Source organism: Cyprinodon tularosa, unplaced genomic scaffold (assembly GCF_016077235.1).
Source record: "Cyprinodon tularosa strain WSP-4 unplaced genomic scaffold, ASM1607723v1 ctg214, whole genome shotgun sequence".
Lineage (NCBI taxonomy): Eukaryota > Metazoa > Chordata > Actinopteri > Cyprinodontiformes > Cyprinodontidae > Cyprinodon > Cyprinodon tularosa.
This window is the reverse complement of record NW_024038796.1, coordinates 1,253,318-1,278,684: the sequence shown is the minus strand read 5'-3', so window position 1 is coordinate 1,278,684 and position 25,367 is coordinate 1,253,318. Positions and strand designations below refer to the sequence as shown.

General features: G+C 39.3%; 1 protein-coding gene across 1 annotated transcript in view; it reads left to right on the top strand.

The window, feature by feature from the left end:
- Positions 1 to 832: 832 nt before the first annotated feature.
- Positions 833 to 25,367, top strand: part of inpp5l (inositol polyphosphate-5-phosphatase L) — a 37,052-nt gene continuing 12,517 nt past the window's right edge. The window contains exons 1-4 of the mRNA XM_038285765.1: positions 833 to 1,335; positions 17,078 to 17,119; positions 17,376 to 17,476; positions 17,581 to 17,668. Of these exons, the coding sequence (XP_038141693.1) occupies positions 1,276 to 1,335; positions 17,078 to 17,119; positions 17,376 to 17,476; positions 17,581 to 17,668 (291 nt within the window). The 5' untranslated portion in view covers positions 833 to 1,275. The remainder of the gene's footprint in view (positions 1,336 to 17,077; positions 17,120 to 17,375; positions 17,477 to 17,580; positions 17,669 to 25,367) is intronic.

The following is a 25,367-nucleotide window of genomic DNA, read 5'->3' as shown; positions in this document are numbered from 1 at the left end:
AAAAAAATTTGTGGGTGCAGATGTGCCTTATCAGGCACCGTAGTGTTTGGCGAAACCGATGAGCAGCGTGAGCTACAGTATGCACAGGCATGCAAGTGTTAGCCTAGCTGGCTACAGAGTGGTGTGTAGTGTTGTGTGAGCTACTGTGTTTCTTGTCGCTAAAGTATGGAGGACGAAGAAAAATAAATTCAACCGCCTCCCTGGTCTTTAAAAGCAACCATTTGGAAACACTTTGGATTTTACCTTCAAACCCGGCTCAGGTAAGAAAGGGCTTGACATGACTCATGCGATTTGCAGAGATTGCAACGGTAAAGTTAAGTATTTTGGGAGTACTTCAAATCCCCGTTCTCATCTCGAAAGACATCACCCAGAGTTGTTGGTAGAATTGGATAAATCCAAGACATGTTGTCTTGGATTTACTTTTTGGTATTTACATTATTGCAATAGGTAAATAAAACATTTAGAATTATAAAGTCTTTATAAATGTACTCTTCTGTCATGCCAGCAGACTGGAATAGATCCAGAGAATTGTTTTGAATAGTAAATTAATCGTCTCTGAATCGAATCGTTTGGATTTAAAAGAATCAGGAAAAAAATCGAATTGTGACCCCAAGAATCGATTCTAAATTGAATCATGGGAATCCCAAAGATTCACAGCCCTATAATGAAGTATTTGTACTTCCTTACTTGATACCTTTGGCCACAGGGGTGGCCAATGGTTGGCAAAGGGTGGCCATGGCCCCTATCTAGCTCCGCCCCTGGCTGCAAACATTAAAACAGTGTGAAAGCGGCGCGTGTGAATCTATAAAGCCTGTATCTCGTCTGGTTTGTTTGAATTCAAACTATAAGGCAGGTTTCCGCTGCATGAGGGCGGAGCGTCCTGTCACAACAATCAGTCAGCTTCCTCCGGGTTGTAGGAGCACTTCTGAGGGCTACACTGGTTTAGTCTCTTAAGAAGCTGCTAGTCCAATTAACCCAGAGGGGGAGGAAATCCACGCATTTAAAGTCGCCGCTCGCGGCGAGGAGTATGAGCCCTACCGAGGTGTATGATGACATGAACCGACAGCCCGCTATCAACTGCACAGGAGTTGGACCGCGAGCGGCGCGCGCGCAGTGACATGAGAGCGGCGTTCTTCACTTCCAACCGCAGCTGGTTATAAACGTATTTTCCTTGCTTGTTGTATTTTAAGCTGGTTTAAGCTCCACCAGAGACGCTACAGTCAGGCGGACTTTTTTTATTTTTATTTTTAACAACCTCAAAGTGTCCGCCTCAACATGGACACCTTCACCGATGTGCTGCTCGTCACCGCAAACGTCGGTTCGCTCTTCAACAATGTAAGTATCCGACAGACAGACGGACGGACAGGCAGACAGGTAAAACTGCAGGAATAAGCGCGGAAGCGGAGGATTAGGGCTGAAAGAGAAACAAGTCACACACTATTATTTTACACCTTAAAGGACTTCAATGCTGCCATTTTTCTAGGGTGAGGATTTGACAGGCGCTTTAATTGTTCTTCTGTGGGTGTTGAGTTGTGTAATTCACGTGTAATATGCGGTTAAATCCCCTCAGTGAATGGGGATTGTTACAGCAGAGCTCTGCTGGTGTTCTTCCGCTATCTTAAGCAACACTCAGGCTCATCATCCGTCTTTACCTGTTAGTGACTGACGTTACCCGATCCATGTTCAACTGCAGTCAGACGGGATATGCCCAAATATGGAGAGGCAGTTCCCAGAAGTCCACAAATAGGCCAAAAATAGTCAGGATCTTTACGCCGAAAACTTTAATATAGGTTTTTTAAATGATACTATTAAGCTTTAAGCAGAGGCGTAGCTAGAAAAATGTAATAAGGGGGGCCAGGGAATAACCAATGTACACTGGGGGGGTCAGGGGTGGGTGGTCTCAGGGTCAATCTACACCAGGGGTCACCAATTAAAATCAGGGGGTCCGAATCAAGAAAATCATCAATCAGTACAGGTCTGGAGATATTTTTAATGATCTGTTACTTTAAACAGTATTTAATACTGAAATAAAATGAGGTGTTTATGCATTCATGTTATACATTCAAATTTCATATAAGCAAATATATATATATATATATATATATATATATATATATATATATATATATATATATATATATATAAAATAAAAAAAATTTGAAAATTTTTCCATTTTAAAATCTGAAGTTTTTTTTGAAGCAGAGAACAGCAATCTTTCAATTTGGTATATTGACAATTTCCTGATTCACATGTTTTATAAAACACCTGAACTGACCGTTTTCTTTCTTTCTTTTTTTTTTGTTTTTTACGGCTTAATGAGAGTAGTGGGCTTTACGCCCGGCGTACACTGTGCGATTTTTTTCAATCGTTGCGCGCATCTGCTGCTCACATTGTATGACTAATTGCTGGGTTTAGTTGTACAGTAAGTTCACAGCTCGGCCCGACGCTCTGATGCGATCTACCTGCTCACACCATGTCGGACTCAGTTCCGCAGTGAGATGGAACTGGTCTGCTGTGTCTATCCTGAAGCCAAACCAATAGAAGGGGGATATTAAGCTCACTATAGTGAACTGCGCTGCCTTGGCAATTTGTGCAATTTTGTGCTGAAAGTCCTAAAAGAAAAAAGGCTTTGACGTATTTGGAAAAAGGATGTGGCTGAGCAGGTCCGTCAATTTTGCAGATGGAGCTGCATTTCACTCATTGCAGCCCTCCCATGCTGCTGTGTTTACATCTGAGAGGAATAATAAAAAGAAGAATCCTTTTTTGCGCATGCGCCCCGAGCGATTTGCCCTCGACGGTTGGGAGAAAATTAAAATACACTATATTGCCAAAAGTATTTGCTCACCCATCCAAATTATTGGAATCAGGTGTTCCAATCACTTCCATGGCCACAGGTGTATAAATTCAAGCACCTAGGCATGCAGACTGTTTTTACAAACATTTGTGAAAGAATGGGTCGCTCTCAGGAGCTCAGTGAATTCCAGCGTGGAACTGTGATAGGATGCCACCTGTGCAACAAATCCAGTCGTGAAATTTCCTCGCTCCTAAATATTCCACAGTCAACTGTCAGCTGTATTATAAGAAAATGGAAGTGTTTGGGAACGACAGCAACTCAGCCACGAAGTGGTAGGCCACGTAAACTGACGGAGCGGGGTCAGCGGATGCTGACGCGCATAGTGCGAAGAGGTCGCCAACTTTCTGCAGAGTCAATCACTACAGACCTCCAAACTTCATGTGGCCTTCAGATTAGCTCAAGAACAGTGCGCAGAGAGCTTCATGGAATGGGTTTCCATGGTCGAGCAGCTGCATCCAAGCCATACATCACCAAGTGCAATGCAAAGCGTCGGATGCGGTGGTGTAAAGCACGCCGCCACTGGACTCTAGAGCAGTGGAGACGCGTTCTCTGGAGTGACGAATCGCGCTTCTCCATCTGGCAATCTGATGGACGGGTCTGGGTTTGGCGGTTGCCAGGAGAACGGTACTTGTCTGACTGCATTGTGCCAAGTGTAAAGTTTGGTGGAGGGGGGATTATGGTGTGGGGTTGTTTTTCAGGAGCTGGGCTTGGCCCCTTAGTTCCAGTGAAAGGAACTCTGAATGCTTCAGCATACCAAGACATTTTGGACAATTCCATGCTCCCAACTTTGTGGGAACAGTTTGGAGCTGGCCCCTTCCTCTTCCAACATGACTGTGCACCAGTGCACAAAGCAAGGTCTATAAAGACATGGATGACAGAGTCTGGTGTGGATGAACTTGACTGGCCTGCACAGAGTCCTGACCTCAACCCGATAGAACACCTTTGGGATGAATTAGAGCGGAGACTGAGAGCCAGGCCTTCTCGTCCAACATCAGTGTGCGACCTCACAAATGCGCTTCTGGAAGAATGGTCAAAAATTCCCATAAACACACTCCTAAACCTTGTGGACAGCCTTCCCAGAAGAGTTGAAGCTGTTCTAGCTGCAAAGGGTGGACCGACGTCATATTGAACCCTATGGATTAGGAACGGGATGTCACTTAAGCTCATATGTGAGTCAAGGCAGGTGAGCAAATACTTTTGGCAATATAGTGTATGTTTGACCTCACGATTCCTGATCAGGAGGTGGTCGTGAGAGGCTGATCGCCGCTCGTAACCCACTGTACACTGCACGATCAGGCTGAAAGTCGGCCCGGTCGAAAGTTCTTCCCATGACTGGAAAATAGCCCCGAAAATCGCACAGTGTACGCTGGGCTTTAGGCTCCCCTGCAAGGTTTTAAACCTGGGTTTGAATGGAGACAATATTAATCACCTTTAATGTTAGTATATTGGTGTGCATAATTAACCACAGTGTTTTTTATTGTCAATAAACATATGAAAACTTTAAATGTTAAATAAGTTAGAACACTCCACTTGTGAGTATTACTGCTGCCACCCTCTGTATTAGAGGGAAATAAATGGTAGGGGTGGCCAATAATTGGCTAAGGGTGGCCATGGCCACCCCTGGCCCCCCATCTAGCCCTGCCCCTGGCTTTAAGAGATTACATTGTAGTTAACCCCATCAGCTGTCCATAAAGATGTTCATGTTAGTTGTTTCCATTCATGATTAAAAGGTGCCTCTGAACTAATTAGAATAACTTATGGAAAGTGAATTTCAGTGATTTATGATAAGAGTGAAATCTAAATGAATGTTTTATGGGGTTATCAGTTTTTAATATGAACGCTCATATAACTAATGAAAACCCTTGACTATGTTTGTTTGAAAAGTCAATTTTACATAAAATAACACCCTAAAAACAGTCTGGTCTATACAACCAAAACAAATTGGTTGAATTTCAGTAATCAGGTTCATAGTTATGTTTCCCACCAATCTTTTGGTTAGAATAACCAATCTAATTTGAGAGTGGTTATAACCAATCTATACTGGTAAAAGTGCAAAGCAATAACCTGATAAACCAGACTAAATGTGAGATTAAATGTGTAATGATTGTGGCCTTTGGTGGGTGGGGCTAGTTTACTAGGCTAGCAAAGCAATACAAATTGGTCCATTTGAGCAAATTTATTGGTTAATTAGTTTAACCATATTGAATTCAGATCACAGGCTTGAACCATCAACTCTTTTACTGCAGGGCTGACTCCTTCATCTGATGCAACTGTTCCCACTAAAACTTCATGAAATTTAATACTTTTTAATACTACTGTTAGCACCAGGGTTAATGCCAAAATTAGCATGTTATATATGTACACATTATTGTAATTGTTCTCTAGGTCCATATTTATTACACAATACACATGACTACAGCCAACAGTCAGATTAGTAGACCATCAGTTACCATTTAATAACTAAACTGGTTGATCTGAAACTGGTGGCTTGTCAGTTTCTGTTGGATGTATTGGTTAATCTAACCCAAACTGGTTTAACAAACTAGAATGTTTCTCAAACCAATCTATTCTTAGAGTGAAAAACAAGGACAGTTTATGTTTAATAGTATGTCTCTGCTGCACTCAGTATTTGGTGGGAAAGTAAGCCTAGAATACTTTAACAACAGTGTTGGATCTGATTTATTGTGTTCCCTCTTGATAGAGCAAAGAAAATATAGCACTTTTGTGTTTACTTAGAGCAGCAGAGCTCTAGCTTTAACGGCTGTTACACTATGCAATAAAATATAGTGAGACATGTTAATAGGTTTGCTGAAAAATATAACAGTTACTGCAGACTTTGCACATTGGTCATGACCGCTTGTTGCATTTTCAGAGGTTCAGGAGTAGCTTAACGTCAAAAACTGCTGTAGTTGTAGCCAATGTCCTTGGTTTCTGTGTCTTAAGGGGTATTTAGTGCTTTTTGATTTACTTTTAATTTATTTTTCCTTCCACTAAACTTTTCAATACAGTTGGATAAAACATTCTTTCAAAAGCCTGGTTTGCTTGTATTGCTGGAGAAGATTGTCAGTCATCCAGGTTGTAGTCCTTCCCAAAAAAAAAAAGAAAATGAAAAACAAGTTTGAAAATGTTTCACTTCCCATCCAAGAAGCTTTTTCAATTGACAATTTCAGGATAGCGCTGAGTTTGAGGTTTTATACAATATTGCTCGTATTAGAATGTGTGCAAAACAGTTAGCATGCCCAAAGCTGATCTTCAAGCAGGTGTAGATGGATTTGCTTTTGTAGAATTAATAGAACTGGCAACACAAATGTTTTTGCATGTGTGCTTCTATGAATATAAAGATCATATTCTAATAACTGGGTGAAAATATGCAATAAGTAAACACTTAAAAGCTGCAAAGCAATCTGTCAAATCTGAAACTGATTACTAGCAGTGTTTATGAGTCTGTAATGACTGGCTCCTAAAATCAGGTGCAAACTCGCACGTAAATATTTCTGTGGTAAACACCGTGACCCAAAAACGGTTCAATGACAGATGGAGAGAGTCTATGCACATGTGAACATATTTTCATTATCAGAAATCACAAAAAATAGAATGTTAGTGCGGGAAAAGATGAGCAGAATGAGACAGATTAATTCAGCGTGAATCAAACAATCTGTATGCTACTATACCGAAATGAAAAAAAAAAAAAAACATTATGACTAAACTTCAATATAAAAAAAAAAAAGAAGCAAAATCTTGTACTAAAATCTAGAGAGAAAATATACTTATTTAATTGCAGGATTCTGGCCACTCACCGATTCTCAATCTTTAAAAAGCCTTACACTTCGATTCCAGTTTTGATCGATACAGATCTTCTTTTTTTTTTATAACAGACAGTGTTGTTATAACAGCGTTGTTATCAGATCAAACCCCTTAGATAGTTCAATCTGATCTCACTGAAAGGTATTAATCAGTACATGTAAAACAATAAAAACATCTGAAATGAATGTTAAATATAAAACAAAGTTTAGTGCACTGATTTTCTTTACAGATGTAGATGAGAACTATGGAAAAGATCAGTTTGACAGCTAAGTATCGGTCGATCACCAATCTCCCACAATTAAGGAAATAGAGGCCGATCAATCGGCAATTAGTGCACCCCTAATAATTGCAGGATCAGAATCAGGTTTATTGCCATTGTTAGTGAAGGAGTTCACAAATTAGGATTTTTTTATGGTACAATCGTGCAACATGAAACATATGATATTGAATAGGTAAATAAAATTATAAAAATCTCTAAAAACACTGTGGGTATAAGGCATGCAAAAAATAGACTAATATATACACTTATGATAAAAATATGGATAAAAAATATAAAAAGTATAAAAAGTAAAATATACAAGGTAGTGCAAATAGAGCAGTGTGCAAATAGAGCAGTGTAAATGGCATGGGCAGGTTATAGAGTCTGACATATAGTTATAGGATAGTTGGCTATTTATCATTACTATATTGTTATAATTTTTGTAATAATTAGTACCCTATTTCCTCCATCTCCATTACTTAGAGCTTTGTTGTTTTTTACTGCCACTCTCAAACAACCAGTAGCAAACATGATTTACGCTCATTTAAATGTTATCTTTGCCAATGGGTTGTTTTGTAAGTATAAGGGCAGCATGTGACTAAGTGGTCAAATAATCTTGTTATTAAAAAAAAAAACCAAACATATTTATTGGTTTAACACAAACAATATTGAAATTCAAATTGTATTTATCCATGTTGCAAGTTATTTTTTTGGTTGTTTACAAACATATAAAATACATTTCACAGCTGGCAGAAACACTTTCCTGCAGTGAGGGCTGAAATATTCTTAACAAAACTGTAAAGAATTGATTGGCATACAGATTTTGTTGATTAAAAATGGGATCGCTGATGGAGATATGTGGAAAAAATGCAACAATTTGTCATCTGCTCAGCTGAAAGAGTCTTTAAGGCTCAGAAATAAAGTTGGAATAAAAAACTGTGAAATAAAGACGCATTCAGAGGAGCGGTGGACTGGTGGTTAAGGCATTGCGCTTTGAATTCTGAGGTTCTGAGCTTGAGCCCCACTCCCACAGACTGCCACTCTGGGTCTCTGAGCAAAAGAACCTTAACCCCACACTGCTCCCCGGGTGCCGCACAATGGCAGCCCAATTTTCCCCGAGGGGATGGATTAAATGCAGAGTTCATTTTGTTGCTCTGTACTTGTGACGGTGTAATGACAATAAACAAAAAAAAAGCTGGATTCAGCGATGACCTTTGCTGAGATTAGGGAAGATCAACTATTTTATCTTCAGTGTCATGTTTTTTGAATATTTCTTCAATGCTTTTCAGCCTATTTATCGAACACCAAATATGATGGATCACCTTAAGTACATCACCGCATGTTGTCTTAATCTAAAAATAAAATTCACATGAATGTTTCAGCAAAAGTATAACTCAAAGCCACCAGTAAGCAACCAGCACCTGGGAGCCAGACTAACAAGATTACCGCTATGGCGTGACCAGCCAAATACCCAGATCTTAATCAGATGGAAAACCTAGGAGATGACATCAGGTATATTGTTCCTGAAGCAAAATGAAAAAAATGGAGAGGATCTGCTGAATGTGGTTCATCAGTTCTGGGCTGAAATATGTGATCACATCAGTCCACGAATCAGCGGCTTTACAAAACTAGTTGCCGAATTCACAGGAAAACAAGTCTTTAAGAGTTTCTGGTTCATACATGGGAAATGTTATGGTGAAATGTAATAAATTGAATACATATTTTACTCATAAAGAAAACACAGGTGGTCCCTAGGAAGAGTTGAATTGATTTAAAAAACAGTTCTTTGTTTAGACTAATGCTCCATTTTTAAATGCTTAAGATTGTAAGGAACCTAATATACATCAAACTTTTCTGTGGAGTGATACATTTGATGCATTTTTCCTGCATATTTATCTGCAATACTATTGGCAGTTCTCCATTTGCATTTGGATGTATGGAAATTAAAGCTATTCTAAGACCTCTATTATTTGACTAGTTTTGAACACATTGCTGTTATTCTAACAAGCCTGTAGTTGTGCCCCTTTGCAAATAATGTTCACCCCAGTTTAACCTGCAAACCTGAACAGAAAACATGATATAGGAATGCCTTAAATGTCACCTTTTACTCCGTTTCTTATTCAATATTATCCATAATTACCTAATTGTATGCAAGTTGCAAGTTGCTGTGAAGTCTTATAATGACATCAAATTACAGGCTGCAGTCTGTTTTAAACTTAATATCATCTCTTTCCCTTCTTTCGGCCTGGGCTGGTTGGGCGAAACGTTTAGACTTTGCAGGAAGGAGGGCGCTTGCAGTCATGGAAATTTGGCTCGCGACCATATTTCCGTTTAGCAAATTTACTCCCAACGATTCCATGTGAGATCTCACAGTGGGAAAGGCATAAACAGATGAATATCTACTCCCCCTGAGGGGATTCAACCCTTTCTACTTAACTCAGGCCCCTTCTATTCATATAAACAACACTGAAACGTTAACTCAAGGCAAGAAAAGGATATTAAGCAGACCACAGATTAAATCCTAACGCTTCTAGACCGCTGGACTTTAGGACCGGAAAGTACAAGTTGCTTTTTGTTCTGGTAACACTGTGATAAACAATCTTTATTAGTCCAGTATCGCATGTCTAACCCTGGAATAGAAATGGAAATTTTCCTTTGGTTGTTTGTGAACAAATAAGAATATTTTGTAGACTTTATTTTATAATTATAAAGGTTTGGTGACAATATTAGTTGTCCAGTGTTTGTCTTCAGCCCTGTGCAAACATGACTGTGGTTGCAGTAAAAGTGCTGTGAAAGGTCCCTTACGAGTCACCCCTGTCATGCAAATACAATATGCAAAGCCTTTTCTGCAGTCATGTGATTGCACCTGAAAGAGAAGATTTGCTCTACTTTACCCAAACACATTAGCAGCAGAAGTGGCTTAGCTTATTATTATTCTCCTCATCTTTGAAGAAATCCTTTATGGGAATATCCTTTTTAAAAAGATTTTCATTCTGAAATACAGAATTTTATTAGCGTACAGGAATAGAACTAATACCTTATAATGGGAAGTACTGCTCTGGCTTAGTGCAGACACCGGCAATCCATTAAAAATATGATTGTTTATCTCTTTCAGTCAACACATATACACAAGAACATTTAAACTGTCGTCTCTGTGCTCAACACATTAGTACGGAGGTCTGTAACCTGTGGCACCAGAGCCACAAGGGACTCTTTGGACCCTCTGCAACGGCTAAATGGATAAAAATGACAAAGAAATAACCATTGTGAATAAACTATGATAATAAATTTCCGTCTTACCCCCGGCTCACACCGACTCCGGTCTTACCGTTGCGGTGCGGTGGGTGCGGCGCCGCAGTGATTCCAAGTCATTAAAAAGACGTAAACCTCTCTCACCGGCTGCTGAGCTGTCCGGCTGCGGTTACCGAGACACTCCGGCGCTGCAGAAAATTCCGCAAGAAAGCTATCCTTGCGGCGTGCCGGAGAACCTCCGCAACAAGCTCTCGCAAATATCCTTATTTGGGCCGTGTTATCGCGTGAAGTTACTTGAACTCAAGTGAACTTCTGTTAAATCTCCGGACCTGTTGCCGGAGCCGCAGAGCCGCACCGCACCGTAGTCAAAAGGGCGGTGTGAGAGGGGGTGTGCGGGAGTTGCGGTCTCTGTCGGCTCGGTAACCGAACCGGAGCCAGTGTGAGCAAGGGGTTAGAAGCTTCAGGTTTTTTAAAGAAATATTTGAACTAAACATTTATTACAGAAGGGCATTAAAAGAACCAGAAATATGTCCCTCTTTCTATTTATTAAACATTTTCTGCTTTTTTTTCTTATTCTGAAACCAAAGATGAAAATAAATAGTTTTTTGTTTAAAATGGCAACAGATTTCCTAGAACAGATACTTAACAAAAAAAAGGTTGTGTTTTATTTAAAGGCCATGTAATATTTGTGGCTCTAAATGACATATTTTGCTGGACCCAGAGTATTACCATTAAAAACTGTGATATCCAGCCACTAGTGGGCAGTATGTTTTTTGATACCTAACAACATGCACATGCATGCAATATAGACATTAGGAAAACCCTTTTTGCTTAGAAAGGCACCGTCATTAGATAGGCTTTCAGAATAGGAGGGTCTCAGATGTTTGTACAGAAATTGAGGGTCAAACTATTGCTGTAGGTGACTTTGAATTAGAAAATTTGGCGCTGGGATTTGCAACTGATGCTGATCCAACTGACACTGGATCAGCATCAGTTGAGTTATGAGCTTGTCCTTTTATTTCTACTGCTTACAGCAATGCTTTGTATGTGACATTGGCTGAGCGTCTCCATGCAGACAGATTCAGTATTTGTTGTGTAGGAAAAAATGTAGATGAAAATCCTGCATCCTGCTGGTGTACACTAAGAGAATACATAGAAAATGTTCAATTTTAACCCTAAAAACTGCTGTGTAGTCAGGTCCTTAGTTTAATAGATTTATCCTACTTTCCCCTTTTGTTTTCCTTAAAAAGTGAATTCAATAACACGTTCCAACCGATACACATTTGGAATTTTCCTGAATGTTGTAATTTTCAGCGACAACTAATGTTCAGACTGCAGCAGCATGAAACCCCCCCGCACTGCCCCTTCACTTCAACAATACGGAGGCTGTCATGGTACAAAATGGCTTGTGCGATGTACGCTTTATGTACCTTTTCAAGTGATGATGAGGTTTTATTTATATTAGATCACTGCATTAAATCCATACATTATCCAATACTGCCGTCTCAAGTCCATCGACAAATATAGAAAGGAGATGAGAAAGTATCATGAATTGACCAATGTTTCAGTGAAGGAGGCCGCAGAGACAAGCTTTTTTTTTAAATCAAATGGAAGGTGCTGTTAAAAAAGCTGTTTTAATTTAGCCCTTGAAGGACTGTTTCGTATCCTGCACGGATCAGCGGACACTTCTCTCATATCACGCCGCCAGTCAGCCTGCAGGCTCCTCTGATCACCAGCGGTCCTCTGTCCATCACTAACAATTAGCTTCTAGATGCTAACCTTGGCCTGCCATTGTCTCTTCCTGGCCAGTCTCCCTGGCAGCCTCCTTCAAGCTCCCACCATCCTCTTCACGGTAACCGTGGCCACTGGTCACCGTGGCCACTGGCCCCTCTCCCCTGCCTTTGGACCTCTCTCCACCAGGTGGACTACTCTGATTTTCTGCCGTTCTACTTTAATCCTTGGTGGTTGGGTCCCACTATTTCCTGCTGCCTCTTCTTTGGTTTGTTAGCCACAGAGGGCAACATAGCTGGTCGGCTCGTCCTGGTTGGGGCTCTCTGAGCCGCTGTTCTCAAGCTGATTACCCACTTCTGTCTGAGCTCAGGAACAGGTAAGAGGCAGGGTATACCCTGGAAATGTTGCCAGTCCATTGCAGGAAAACACAGAGAAACAACCATTCATGAACAGACTCACACCTAAGTAGAATTTAGAGAAGCCAATTAATCTAACAGTCATGTTTTTGGAGTGCTGCTGAGTACATGGAGTACCCAGAGGGAACCCCCACATGCACTGCGAAAATGCAAACTCCACGCAGAAAGACCCCGAAACCTTCTTGCTGCAAGGCAGCATTGTTACCCACTGCGCCATGCTGCAGTGTCACAGTGATTTAATCTCTGGTGGATGTTTTGGTCCATTAGCCTGCCAGTGTCCACGTCTCATCATTATTATCATCAAAATGTTATGCTAGTATCAAAGTTTGTGCTCCACTCTCCACTATCGAGTTGTTTACTTGTTGAACTTCCTGGGTGAAATAATGACTGTAAGGTCAACTTTATCCTGTCCCTCTTAAAACAGAACAGCTCTGATCCACAACTTAGCATCATTTACCTGCTATTTGAATGGCCCATATTTGCAAGTAGCTCACTTCCTGCATCATTGTCTGCAGTAGTAAACCATTTCCAAAACCTTATAAGCTCTCTCTTACTAGATAGATGTGGAAGATAGACGTGTGACTGTTGCCTTGGCAAACTCAGTCCGTAAAATTCTTTATCGGTCTTAGAGTGGTGCCAATGCATTCTTCAAACCAGAAGACATGACTGTGTGAGAGCATGGTCTAATGGAATGATAAAGGAGAGCATTGGCTGCTAACCCTTCAGTGAATTAAATTTACTGACAAATTTCACCCACTTTAACATAACTACAAAGGAACCCGAATACGGCAACATCAAGGAATTGATCTTGGTGACCTCACCAACTCTACAAAAGAATGTTTAAGGTCAAAGAGCTGATCTCGCTTAAGCAAGTATAAGGAGGACACATTTGAACATGAAGGAACTGCAGTGTTTTCCTTCATGCTCTTCTGGTATGTAGTGCAGTAGAATAGCTGCCAAACCGGTGCAGGATCTCCTATACCAGTTTGGGCTCAGTTAAACTTGTAAGAGTTAGGGTGTCTGAAAACTAAGAAAGAAAAGAAAATATCTTTTTATACTCTTCATTTTTTTTTCTGGTAAGTTTTCTATCAAAGCACAAAGTTACAAAGTGTCCCAGTTTCCCAGGAATAAATTGGAGCCATTTGACTAATATTCTCCTCATTTTCAACTTTTTAAACCACACAACCTCTATAACTGACTGTCCTACACACATCATCATCACATAATCAAACATGAGAACATTTTGATGTCCTTCTGCAGCCAGAGATGAAAACCTGAGAGGTGTTTCATTAAACTGGAGGCTTAGCTGGTCAAGTCTGGCTTATTTAATTGTTATTTGGGTTTTATAAAGTGGTCTTGCTTTGAGTTTGACTTGTTTACTTTGGTAGTTTATCCAGGAAGCTTTTACTAGACTTAGCACTGACTAAGGTTCGATCCAAATACATCAAATTTGTAAGGACACTTAAACCATGTTGGAAGCGTGTCCGTGGTCATGATAATAAGTGGTTTCCAAAAACTGCTAGCAGTAAGGAAGGAGCTAGGATGAGGTAGACCTTGCTTCCTAGTGCCAATTTATTTAGCACAGGGACCTCCTGATGTCACTTGCCACCTCAAAGATCTGTACGGTTGCCCACAATCCTTTGTGTGAGAGGACTTTTATGCACAGCCCACCTCATGGGGTCTCAGGGAGAGCTTCAGCCGTTTGCTACATTTTTGTAACTTTGCTTGTTTTCTGTAGTTTTGGCAGTGTCAGAGATGGACTGTCTGTTTATAGAGGATGTGGAGGAGGGAGCTGCAGATTTAAGGAGAGCTCTTAGAGCACTCTGTTTCTTCGGGGTTTGAAATGACCCTTTTGTGATCCCTGATTATTGAAATTGTTACCAATTTTCTAGAGAGGGTTTAATTTGCTTGATTGCCTTAATTGTATCTCAGCTCTTATGCAGAACAGCTCTAATCATGTCATTACTTTTCTCCAGACACTTGAGCTTGAGCTTCTTTGCCAGTAGTGGGAAACCAGTTGGGGGGGGGGGTCCTCCTCCAGGTTTTGTTACATAATCTCTTCTTTTTTTGTCTGCAATTCAGTTAAAATTAATAGAGTTGTTTAAATGTGAAAACCTGGCCCAAATTTCAAGTGCCTGAATCTTTGTGTCGCCTTGATAAATGAAGATAGCGCGATTTTTCGAGTTGGTTCACACCTGTATCAAGATGTGTATCTTATCGTTGGTGTTTCTACCAGAGTTTAATGTGGGGGGAAAAAAGTGTTAATTTTTTTGACTGCAATGCTTATTTCATTTTTCAGTCCTAGCAAGATTCTCATTTACTAAAATTTGACTAAATCTGAATTAAAAGCAATTCATGGCACCAAAACACTAAACGACTAAAATCTCCAGACTAAAACTAGACGAAATGGAAAGGAAGGATTTGACTAGATTTTCACTGAAAGACTTTAGGCTAACACTGGTTTAAATATCTTAATTGACAATGGTCAAATATCACATGCATATGTTCTTTGAACTACTATGTATAATGAAAAAGGTGGCAATTTAAACATTTAATCTCAGGAATGGTCTGCCATCCCAATTCCCTGGTTTTATTGATTGTGAAAGTATTTCTTTTTTATGTTTCTGAAGACCAGGTAGTTTTCTACCTCTGAAATGTCGTGCATCATTTTGGTGAAACCCAGTATTCGCACGTTGGCATGTGCCTAGGTTTATTTAAAAAAGGGAGTCCAAGTCTGGCCTTTCTTAATGAGTTTTTGGAAAAACCTACCAGATCATTTTGATCCTAAAACACCCAAGAGAAACACCCAACTGTTGGTCCTTCTCTCCCCTAACTGACTAACTAATCAAATAAACTTGCTATAATCATAATCTTTATTCAGTGGTGACACACAGGCCAATAAATCTGATAAGAAACTAAACTATGTACTGATATGAATGAACAAGAAAGGATTTCTCCCCCCCCGCACAATTTAGATTTTCAACCAACATTGCAATTGTGATTTTATGTATATTTTCTTTCCTTTGCCACAAGCATGTAGATATTTCCCTCTAGGGTTTCAGTTTTTTCATGACCTTGAGAGTTTGCTTGTCTGTAGTCTATTTTTGCAGGACTTTACTGTAACCTTTGCTTGGAAAAAATTCATACTTCTACTTGCATGTGTAAATCTGCATGCTAGCTTTTTCTTTTTTGTGGGAGCAAAACCATTTTGAGCATATTACTACCGCTTAAGTGGCTGGAGTGACAAAAAATTTGTCTCTTAGTCTTGTTAAATGTAGCGAGAACAAAAGTGAGTGTCTCTGCAATTTGTGTTTTGATAAATTGTACTTATATTATTGGGGGAGTGGTGGTGGATAGGGCATAGAGCCTAGAATCACAAGGTTCTGAGTTCGAGCCCCACTCCCACAGATTGCCACTCTGGTTCCTTGAGCAAAGACCCTTAACCCCACACTGCTCCCTGGGTGCCACACAATGGCAGCCCATTGCGCCCCAAGGGGATGGGTTAACTGCAGAAGGTTAATTTCGTTGCTCTGTACCTGTGACAGTGTAATAACAATAAAAAAAAGCTAGAAATTGCAAATGCAATCAATCGCCCAGACCTAAATTAGATTCACTGAATAATCAAAAAACAACTGCCAAGGAACTGGAAAAAGCACTGAATGAGCCCCCATTTGTTACCAACTACGCTCAAATTGGCATCAAGGAGAAGAGACAAAGTTTAACCTTCCTTAATTATTTTTTTTCACATAGAAAATGTTACATCTCAGATAAACTTACTCACTAATTTATACTGTTAGTGGGTATGAGGGATGAAAATGGCTTCTTAGCAGAAAAGAAGGACCCCCCAGGAAATGGCTTTCTGTTACTTCTACATCTCAGGTAAAGATAGACCATGAACAATCTAACCAAGACGAACAACAAAAGGCTTATTCAATAATTACATGGGATGTCTTTAGAAGTTTCTGGCTTGAAATGTCTGCCTATTATTTGAAAGGATTGCCAAAGAAGAATCGTTTTGTTTTGTAAAAGCAGCATCTAAAAATTAACCAACGTCAGCACATTCAGAAGAAGAAAATGCTCTTAGCAGAGGTCAGGGCAAAGTGGAGATGTCTGATTTTATTGCACAAAGGTGGAGAAAAACCTACAAAACAAGTCAACATAAACGTCTATTAACAACTTGCAAGCACAGGGCTGGAGGCCTGATGGGTTCAGCAAGGTATCATATTGTCACTAAACACCATTAAACCCTTTCTCATGTATAATTGGTTAAATATAAGTTATTTAACAGCTGAAGCTGAACTATGTTGGGCTCTTAAACTCAATTATAATCTCAAAGACACAACTAACACAAAGAGCAGTATTTAGTAAAATAACCTGTTTTGTAATCAGTCAAAGCCAGATCTCAGTCTGATATTTATGCTGCGGCAATTAGATGCAAGTTTTAGTAAACTGAACATTTTAAGAAGGGTTTTCTAAAAAAGTAATGAAAATGACAGAAACTGCTAGTTGAATTAAATTCTTCCATCTGTTTGATTTATTTAACTTCTGTAAAGCCAAACAGAGATCTCTTTTTGTCCAGGAGACTTAGATTTTACCATATTGTATGTTAGCAATGTATTGTTTTTGGTATGATTTTGAATAAAATTGTGGTCAGATTAGCAAAACTTAGCAAAAATATTTCTATTTCAGATTGAAAGAAACTGACAAATAATTGTTTGATAAGATGTTTGAATCAAATAATTATACTTCTTTCTTTTGAAGGTGGATGACATCCAAAATGGATGGTTAGAAGAACTGTATAAAGTAAGTTTAAACATTTCACATTTTTATTGGAAGTGTTACGTCTGTTTATATTTTCAGAAATTTTTCCTATGTTGGTAAAAGAGACACATTTTTTGCTAATTCTGGCCCGCTTTGTCTCTCTTCCAAAGATGGAAATATTTGCTGTAAGTCCTCTAATGAACTGTAATCTTCAGCCTTAAAGCATCGGCCAACCTCTTCACATGTCAGTGCTTTGTAAAGTGAGCTTAAACATTTCACTTTATTTGGTTTGAAACAGACAATCCAGAAATACAAGCCACAGTTCATCGCCCTGCACTTCCAGGAGGTGGGTGGAAAGGACTACATGGTCAACATGGACAAGGCAGAAAACTTCTTTTGGTAAAGGAAGCTTAAAAAAACTCCAGCATGATTAATAACTACTGTCAGCAATTAGCAGATTCGACTGTCTTACACCCAAACACCAATTTTCCTACCCTATCCAGTAACATAGAGTCCAGTGAGGAAATGAAAGAGTTCAACAGGAGTTGCATTTATGTGGACACCCGGTTCCAGGCAGAGGACAACTTTACGGTAAGAAACCTGAGTTCCAGGTATTTCCAGACTGTTTCCACAAGATGGCGCTCTCCTCCAAAAAAACAGCCAGAACAGGTGCAGGCATTCAATGCAGTCTGATCCCTGATGTAAATCTAGGGCAGATATTAGCTGATATCAATGCAAAACAAAAACATTTGGCTGCATTACAAGATCACCTCAGATAAACACTGGGAGGGCTTTATAGAAAACCTGGAAAGCATCCTTTTTTCTATTTAAAAGAGTATTGAATCTTTAACAACAATAAATAACTTCTATTTTTCGTTATACTAAAAAAACATATTGTAGGTATATTGTCTGAATCAATTTGTTTTCTATATATTCTTTTTTCGTGTTCATTTTTTTCATTTTGCAGAACTTCATACATCAAAGCTCCTCTGCTATATGAGCAGCGTTCAAAATCACTACTTTCCTGTATGGATCTTATAGATATAGTGTGAAACAATTTTGGAGCTGTAACACGGTGCAGGCACAGAGAGATGAGATGCTTTTAAAGACAGGTTTTTTTGGTCAGCCGTGATGCTTTCATTTACCGACCCAAGAATTCCTGTCCATAGCTGCAGTCTGATATATTTCTCCTCAAAATTATAAAGTGATTTTAGGTTGCTGTGACCAGCTTTAGGCCAGTTAGAAGTATCGAGATATGCCATGGTTCAAAGAGGTTATGGTTTCACAACTGCAGTAATCTTTAGCTGTACTATTTCTTCTGATTGAACTTGCCCAGAAGTGAGGTATTGGTTTAATGATCTGGTGTTGCCTTTATTAAAGATGATAAAACTGCTTCTCTACCATTGTACAGTGTTCTTTTTGCTTTTATGTGCTTTAGCATCTCAGTCATTAAAGATATGCATCATGGATGAACACTGAAAGTAGGGGTGAACTGTTCCACACTTTTTCGATTCTGATCTGATAATTGAGTTTGGACATCTGATAATCCCAATACTTTTCTCATACCAGAGCTCTGTTTGCTTTAATGTTTACATCAGTACTGATAATAAACTCTGTTCTACAAGCAAACATGATTTGTATCAATGTAGACATTTATAGATTAAAATGCAACCTGAGATTATCATGAGTTCAAAAAGAAACTCATAAAAACAGTAAATCATATTAACAGGACAAATTCCATCCAAAACAAATATGCAGCTGTTAGGGTTCAAATTGATTTATTAAATCAAAGAAACATGTCCATAAAGGGCTATTTTTTTAATACTGGGTCCGTTATTGACAATGATATAGAAGCGCATCTCTAACTAAGGCCAAATATGAATTTTAAAAGACACCATAACTGACGCTAAGGCCAGATGATATGGCCAAAACTTATATAATGATATATTTATTAATTTCTGTTGATGCAAAACAATTTCCTTATCAATATAAACAAATCAAAAGCCTCAGATAGACTGTTAGAAATACCCACCACAGATGCCTAAAGGTGTAACCCATGTTTATAAATTTACTTGAATATAAAATTTTTGAAGAATTTGCTTTAAAAATCAAAACTACACAAAACTCAAAATGCTGTAATGATAGACTGTAATGTTTACTGAAATATGGTAACATTTGTATCACTATTGGATAAAATCTTATTGCAATATATATTGATTTTGAATTATTGTCCAACACTACCCGACACTTAGAAATCCACTGCTCAAACAAATAAAGGGAACACTCAAATAACACATCCTATATCTGAATGAATTAAATAGCCTCATTGAATACTTTGTTGTGAACGAAGTTGAATGTGCTGACAACAAAATCACACAAAAATCATTAATGGAAATCAAAAGTATTAGTCTATGGTGCAATGTGCTGTTAGTGAATTGATCGAGACATGATTTTCCAAGATGTGTTCAATTGGATTCAGGTCTGGGGAACGGGCGGGTCAGTTCATAGCTTCAATTCTTCAAGTTTGCAGGAACTACTGACACTCTAGACACATGAGGTCTGACATTGTACTGTAATAGGTGAAACCCAGGGCCAACTGCACCAGCGTATGGTCTCTCAGTGTCTGAGGATCTCATCTCGCAGGAAACAAAGCCAAACCTTCTTGCCACAGCTCACATTAATGGGCTGCACTACCTGAACCACTTGTGTGGGTTGCAGAGTCCATCTCATGCTACCACGAGTGCAAAGGTATCTATACTTTACTCCATTACTTATTTTCCTCCTACTTCTACTCATTACATTTTCACACAAGTATCTGTACTTTATATTCCTTACATTTTTAAAACAACCATTACTCGTTACTCTTCGCTTCGATTTAATACAGAGGTCAGGGATTAGCGGACCGTGTTATGCAGAAAAGTGCTGCCGAGATATGCGTCCCCAGTCGCGGGAGCGCGCCTCGCTCTGTACAACTGCGTATCAATGAGGAAAACGGATTAAAATATGACCAATGGAGCTACTTGTTATATTAATGATATAATGTCTGAAAGGTCAGACGCAGGCGAGAGCATATCGGGAGATGAAGACGGAGACCAACAAGACCTCCCTCATCCTTGGCCCTATCTCAAATAATTTTTTCATAATAGTTGAAAAATTGAGCTTTCAATTCATATAGTGGCATCTGGCTGTTTTTTAAAAGGTTACTTTATACTTTTATCCTTTAAGTAGTTTTTGGAGCACATACTTTTTCACTTTTACTTGAGTAAAGAGGTCAAGTTGATACTTCAACTTTTACCAGTGTTTTGAAACTGCATTATGTATACTTCTACTTAAGTAAAAAATGAGGTTACTTTTGACACCACTGCACGAGTGTGAATGCACCACCACCATTCAAAATAACATGACATTGACCAAAATATTAGCCAAAAATCACAGGTACTGAGAAGTGGTCTGTGGTCCCCACCTGCAGAACCCACTCCTCTACTGAGTGTGTCTTGCTAATTGCCAATAATTTCCACCTGTAGTTTATTCCATTTACATAACAGCATGTGAAATCAATGGTGAATCAGTGTTACTTCCTAAGTGAACTGTTTGATGTTTACATGTTCCCTACTGTTTTTTTTTTAAAGGTAGATATATATAATACCAAAAATTACATCTTATGGGTTCTTTGTAATTTTGTGTGCCTCATGCAGTGATGTGCATTTACCACAATCATTTCATATGTTAATGCAGATCAACTTTTAAATTATTTACATAAAAAAACCTATAGAGTTTCTCTCATTAAACCTAATATTTAAGAAAATATTCTTAGCATTAGTGGTAATAAAGGGAGGAATGCATTTTTAGGGTTTGCAAACCTAATCCATTCATAATTTGTTTCTTAGCCTCTTTTATCAACCTACTGTTAGAAATCTGACAGTAATAATTGATAGTTGTTTGAAGCTAGAGTAAGTTATAACTTAAGCTTCTTTCACTCTAGTGAAGTTAAAATCATCCTTCTAAAACTTTGGGAAAATTATCCATCCTTTCATTACCACATGCTTAGATTACTGTAACTCTTTATATAAAAACATGGACCAATATTTTTCTACAGAGTATAAGAATGATTCAAAATGTTGCAGCTCGACTCTTAACTGAACCCAGAAGCATGAATACATAAGCGGATTGTTGGCTTCTCCCCATTGGCAGCCTGCATCTTATTGGATTGATTTTAAAATACTTCTATTAGTTTTTAAAGTTTTTTATTTCCTATCGCAAGTTATTTCGGACCTCTTCTGCAGGAAGGCTTAATTTCACGAGCACTACGATCAAACAATAAACTACTCCAAGATCCCAGAACCAGATTTAAAAGCAGAAGAGATTGCTCATTTGCTGCTGCGGCACCTTATATGTGGAACAAAGTATACCTCAATGCAAGATCTGCCCAAGTTTAGAGTATTTTAAATCATTCCTTAAAGCTCATTTATATCCCTAGCACTTAAAGAAGGTCTGATTCTGTAAACTATTTTTATGTGTTTTATTCAAATGGGCTTAATTCATTGATAGTTTTATGAAAACAGTTTAGATTTTTTGGTGCAGTTATAAGCAGTTTTAAAGAGCTTTATAAAAAATTGACATCAAAATATCTCACAGAAACAATTAATTTTATTTTTTTTATGGAAATTATAGGATAGTTGTCATTTCCTGTTGAACCCAAATAGAAAGCCTTACTAACAACCCTATCTTAGTTAGGTGTGCTTGTGCAACTCTGTAAAATACCAAATTAACAAAAAGGATAATCTGCTCTGATCTAATAAAAATCACCTGAATGGAGTCTTAGAAGGCTTAGATATGGCCTAAAGATTATTGACAAATAAATGTATTAGATGACATAATTCTTATGATTTGTGCCAGAACAGCATTTTAAAAAGAAGGTACTTGCTGTAATATATTGTTATTGAAAATAATTTACCTCAACTCTGCAATTTCATGTAGCCATAGCAGTTTTTTACTGCTATATACCTTATCATGTCTGGCTGTGTGATGTTCCGCTAAGTGTCCTTCACATGATCATTTCTTATATCCACCTTTTTTTAACTTCACGTTGTGCTAATCAGCTCATATCTCTTTACTGTGTTTACCGTTGGTCACGGAGGGTTTGTCAGAGTTTTGGTCCCACTTGGGAGAAACACTTCTCCTTTACAGAAAAGTGGCTTCTTTAACTATTAACCCTTCCTCCTCCCAGGTGAAACCTTCACACAGCGCACCTGACAGTAGGGGTCAATGCCTGCATCTGTAGGGTAAAGGTGCGTGAAGCAAAAAAAGGGGGAAAGTCAATGACCAGGTGTGAGGAAGAGAGAGAGAGCAGAGCCAAAGTCAATACATTTAACTCTAGATTAAAACTATCGATCTCAGGCTATTTGTGCACCATAAATTAAGTGTGTCGGGGGTGTCGGCGGACAGCTGGGACTAAGTTTTTCCCCCTGCAGTCTAGTGTTTGCACCCCTCTCTGAGAGGGTTGCAGCCCCCATCCTCCCCAACCGCCACCTCTATATAATGCCTCATTCTCATTTCAGTTGTGCCACCTGCATTGATTTTCAATCTGTTTCCCCTCGGCTGCGGATCATCAGTTATAAAGCCAAGAGAGAGAGTTTAGGAGGGGGGTCTGCTTTTTCAGGGGCTGCAGACGTAGAGCGGCATGCATCCCCAGTACAAATGGTGTTTTGATAAAAAATCACTTGAAAGTCAATATTTTTTTATTAAACTGTGCACAAACCTGATTGATGAAGACGGGTGTTTGGCCAAGTATGTGAGGGAGTGTAACAGCTGTACAAATCGGACATGAATTAGGCCTCACTTCGGGAATCTCTGGAGAGGAACCTTACCTTACAGCCTAACTTTTCCTTACATCTCAGTAACATTCCAGCTCTTGCAGACCCATTGAAATAAACTCCTCAGTCGCTCTCTTTGTCCAACTCTACATCAGACGAGTTGGTCACTAATTGCTGTTCACTGAATCCGTCAATGTTCTAATAAACGAGGATGACTTTGGCACCGAAGATAAACGATCTCTTCAGGGAGAGATCTCTCATGCTTTAGCTGATCATCTGTGTGTGTGTGTGTTGCTCAGCTTTCTGTCATGCCCTTACACCCATCCATGCGCTCACTTATTTTTCTTTCGGCCCTCTGCTTGGAGCGCTGGCGTTGGCAGACAGCAGGCCTACTGCTTAATACCTTTTAAATGGTTTTAATTTTCTGTCGTTATTGATTTCAGAGGCCATGATTAATCAGATCAGTGGAGCAGGCAGTTAGTACATTAAAAATTGTCAGTCTCTTGTCAGGGATGATTGGGCACTGAAGTCTGTGCATTGGGGGCTGAAGGTGGCTGAACGTTCAAGTTTTTATGCGTACCGGTATTTTTATTTTTATTTTTATTATTTTACACAGTAGAGAAACATAATATATAACCTATCAGTGTCATTTTTAGGTTTTTTTCCATGGTAGGTTTTGGTTTCACTTTGAGTAATTACTCTAATGAGGTTCCTGGAAGATTTTCTATGATGTCAATAAAATCTACCAAATTGAAGATAAGGTTTTATTGGGCTCGTGTTTATGTTTACAGGTACATTTGTTTTTTTTATATGTAGGTTACAGTGCCAGGATATTTGCAATAGATACACTGTTAAAGAGTCTTTCTGTTCAAATCAAATGAATATTTAACGATAATCTCTCTTTAAAAACATGAGGATTAATACTTTTGAATAAAGGGAAAGCAGGTTTAAAAACTTCTTCTGTAAGGTTTATTGGAGCATATAGACAGATGCATCCTTGAGCATTCCTCTTTACCTGATCTCTTTTGATCATCAAGAATCATAATTCTCCTTTTATATTCTCCTCTCTGTGCTTTATGCCATATTTTTCTATAGGATCTTGGTTCTATAGAAAAAGAATGAGGTTAATAGAAATCAGAATTGGTGTTTTTACACATATGATGACTTTATTTTGGTGATAAGGTGCTACACATGGACAAGCAAACATAAAGTTAACATAAATAAATATGGGAGCATGAAACTTTAGAGTGAACAAATTGAACTTTTATATTAAAAGCACAGGGGCAATTATTTAACAACAACAGTATAAAACTAGATGATATATATAGACATCTGCTGAGATGTGTTTTGTTTTTCCCTCCAATAGGAGAATGTCAGTAGTGGACCTGGGCCTTGTTGATGGGGCTAATAGCAGAATAATCCTGGTATTCTAAGGAGTTAAACTATGTTTCTGTGACTTTTGGTGGAGAAACAGGCCCACAGCATCACACATCCTCCACCCTTTTCTCTCCCGTCTTACCTTCCTGCTCACCGACTTATTGGTCCTAATGTTTGTAGCCAGAAATACACTATATTGCAAAAAGTATTTGCTCACCTGCCTTGACTCACATATGAGCTTAAGTGACATCCCGTTCCTAATCCATAGGGTTCAATATGACGTCGGTCCACCCTTTGGAGCTAGAACAGCTTCAACTCTTCTGGGAAGGCTGTCCACAAGGTTTAGGAGTGTGTTTATGGGAATTTTTGACCATTCTTCCAGAAGCGCATTTGTGAGGTCGCACACTGATGTTGGACGAGAAGGCCTGGCTCTCAGTCTCCGCTCTAATTCATCCCAAAGGTGTTCTATCGGGTTGAGGTCAGGACTCTGTGCAGGCCAGTCAAGTTCATCCACACCAGACTCTGTCATCCATGTCTTTATGGACCTTGCTTTGTGCACTGGTGCACAGTCATGTTGGAAGAGGAAGGGGCCAGCTCCAAACTGTTCCCACAAAGTTGGGAGCATGGAATTGTCCAAAATGTCTTGGTATGCTGAAGCATTCAGAGTTCCTTTCACTGGAACTAAGGGGCCAAGCCCAGCTCCTGAAAAACAACCCCACACCATAATCCCCCCTCCACCAAACTTTACACTTGGCACAATGCAGTCAGACAAGTACCGTTCTCCTGGCAACCGCCAAACCCAGACCCGTCCATCAGATTGCCAGATGGAGAAGCGCGATTCGTCACTCCAGAGAACGCGTCTCCACTGCTCTAGAGTCCAGTGGCGGCGTGCTTTACACCACCGCATCCGACGCTTTGCATTGCACTTGGTGATGTATGGCTTGGATGCAGCTGCTCGCCCATGGAAACCCATTCCATGAAGCTCTCTGCGCACTGTTCTTGAGCTACATGAAGTTTGGAGGTCTGTAGTGATTGACTCTGCAGAAAGTTGGCGACCTCTTCGCACTATGCGCGTCAGCATCCGCTGACCCCGCTCCGTC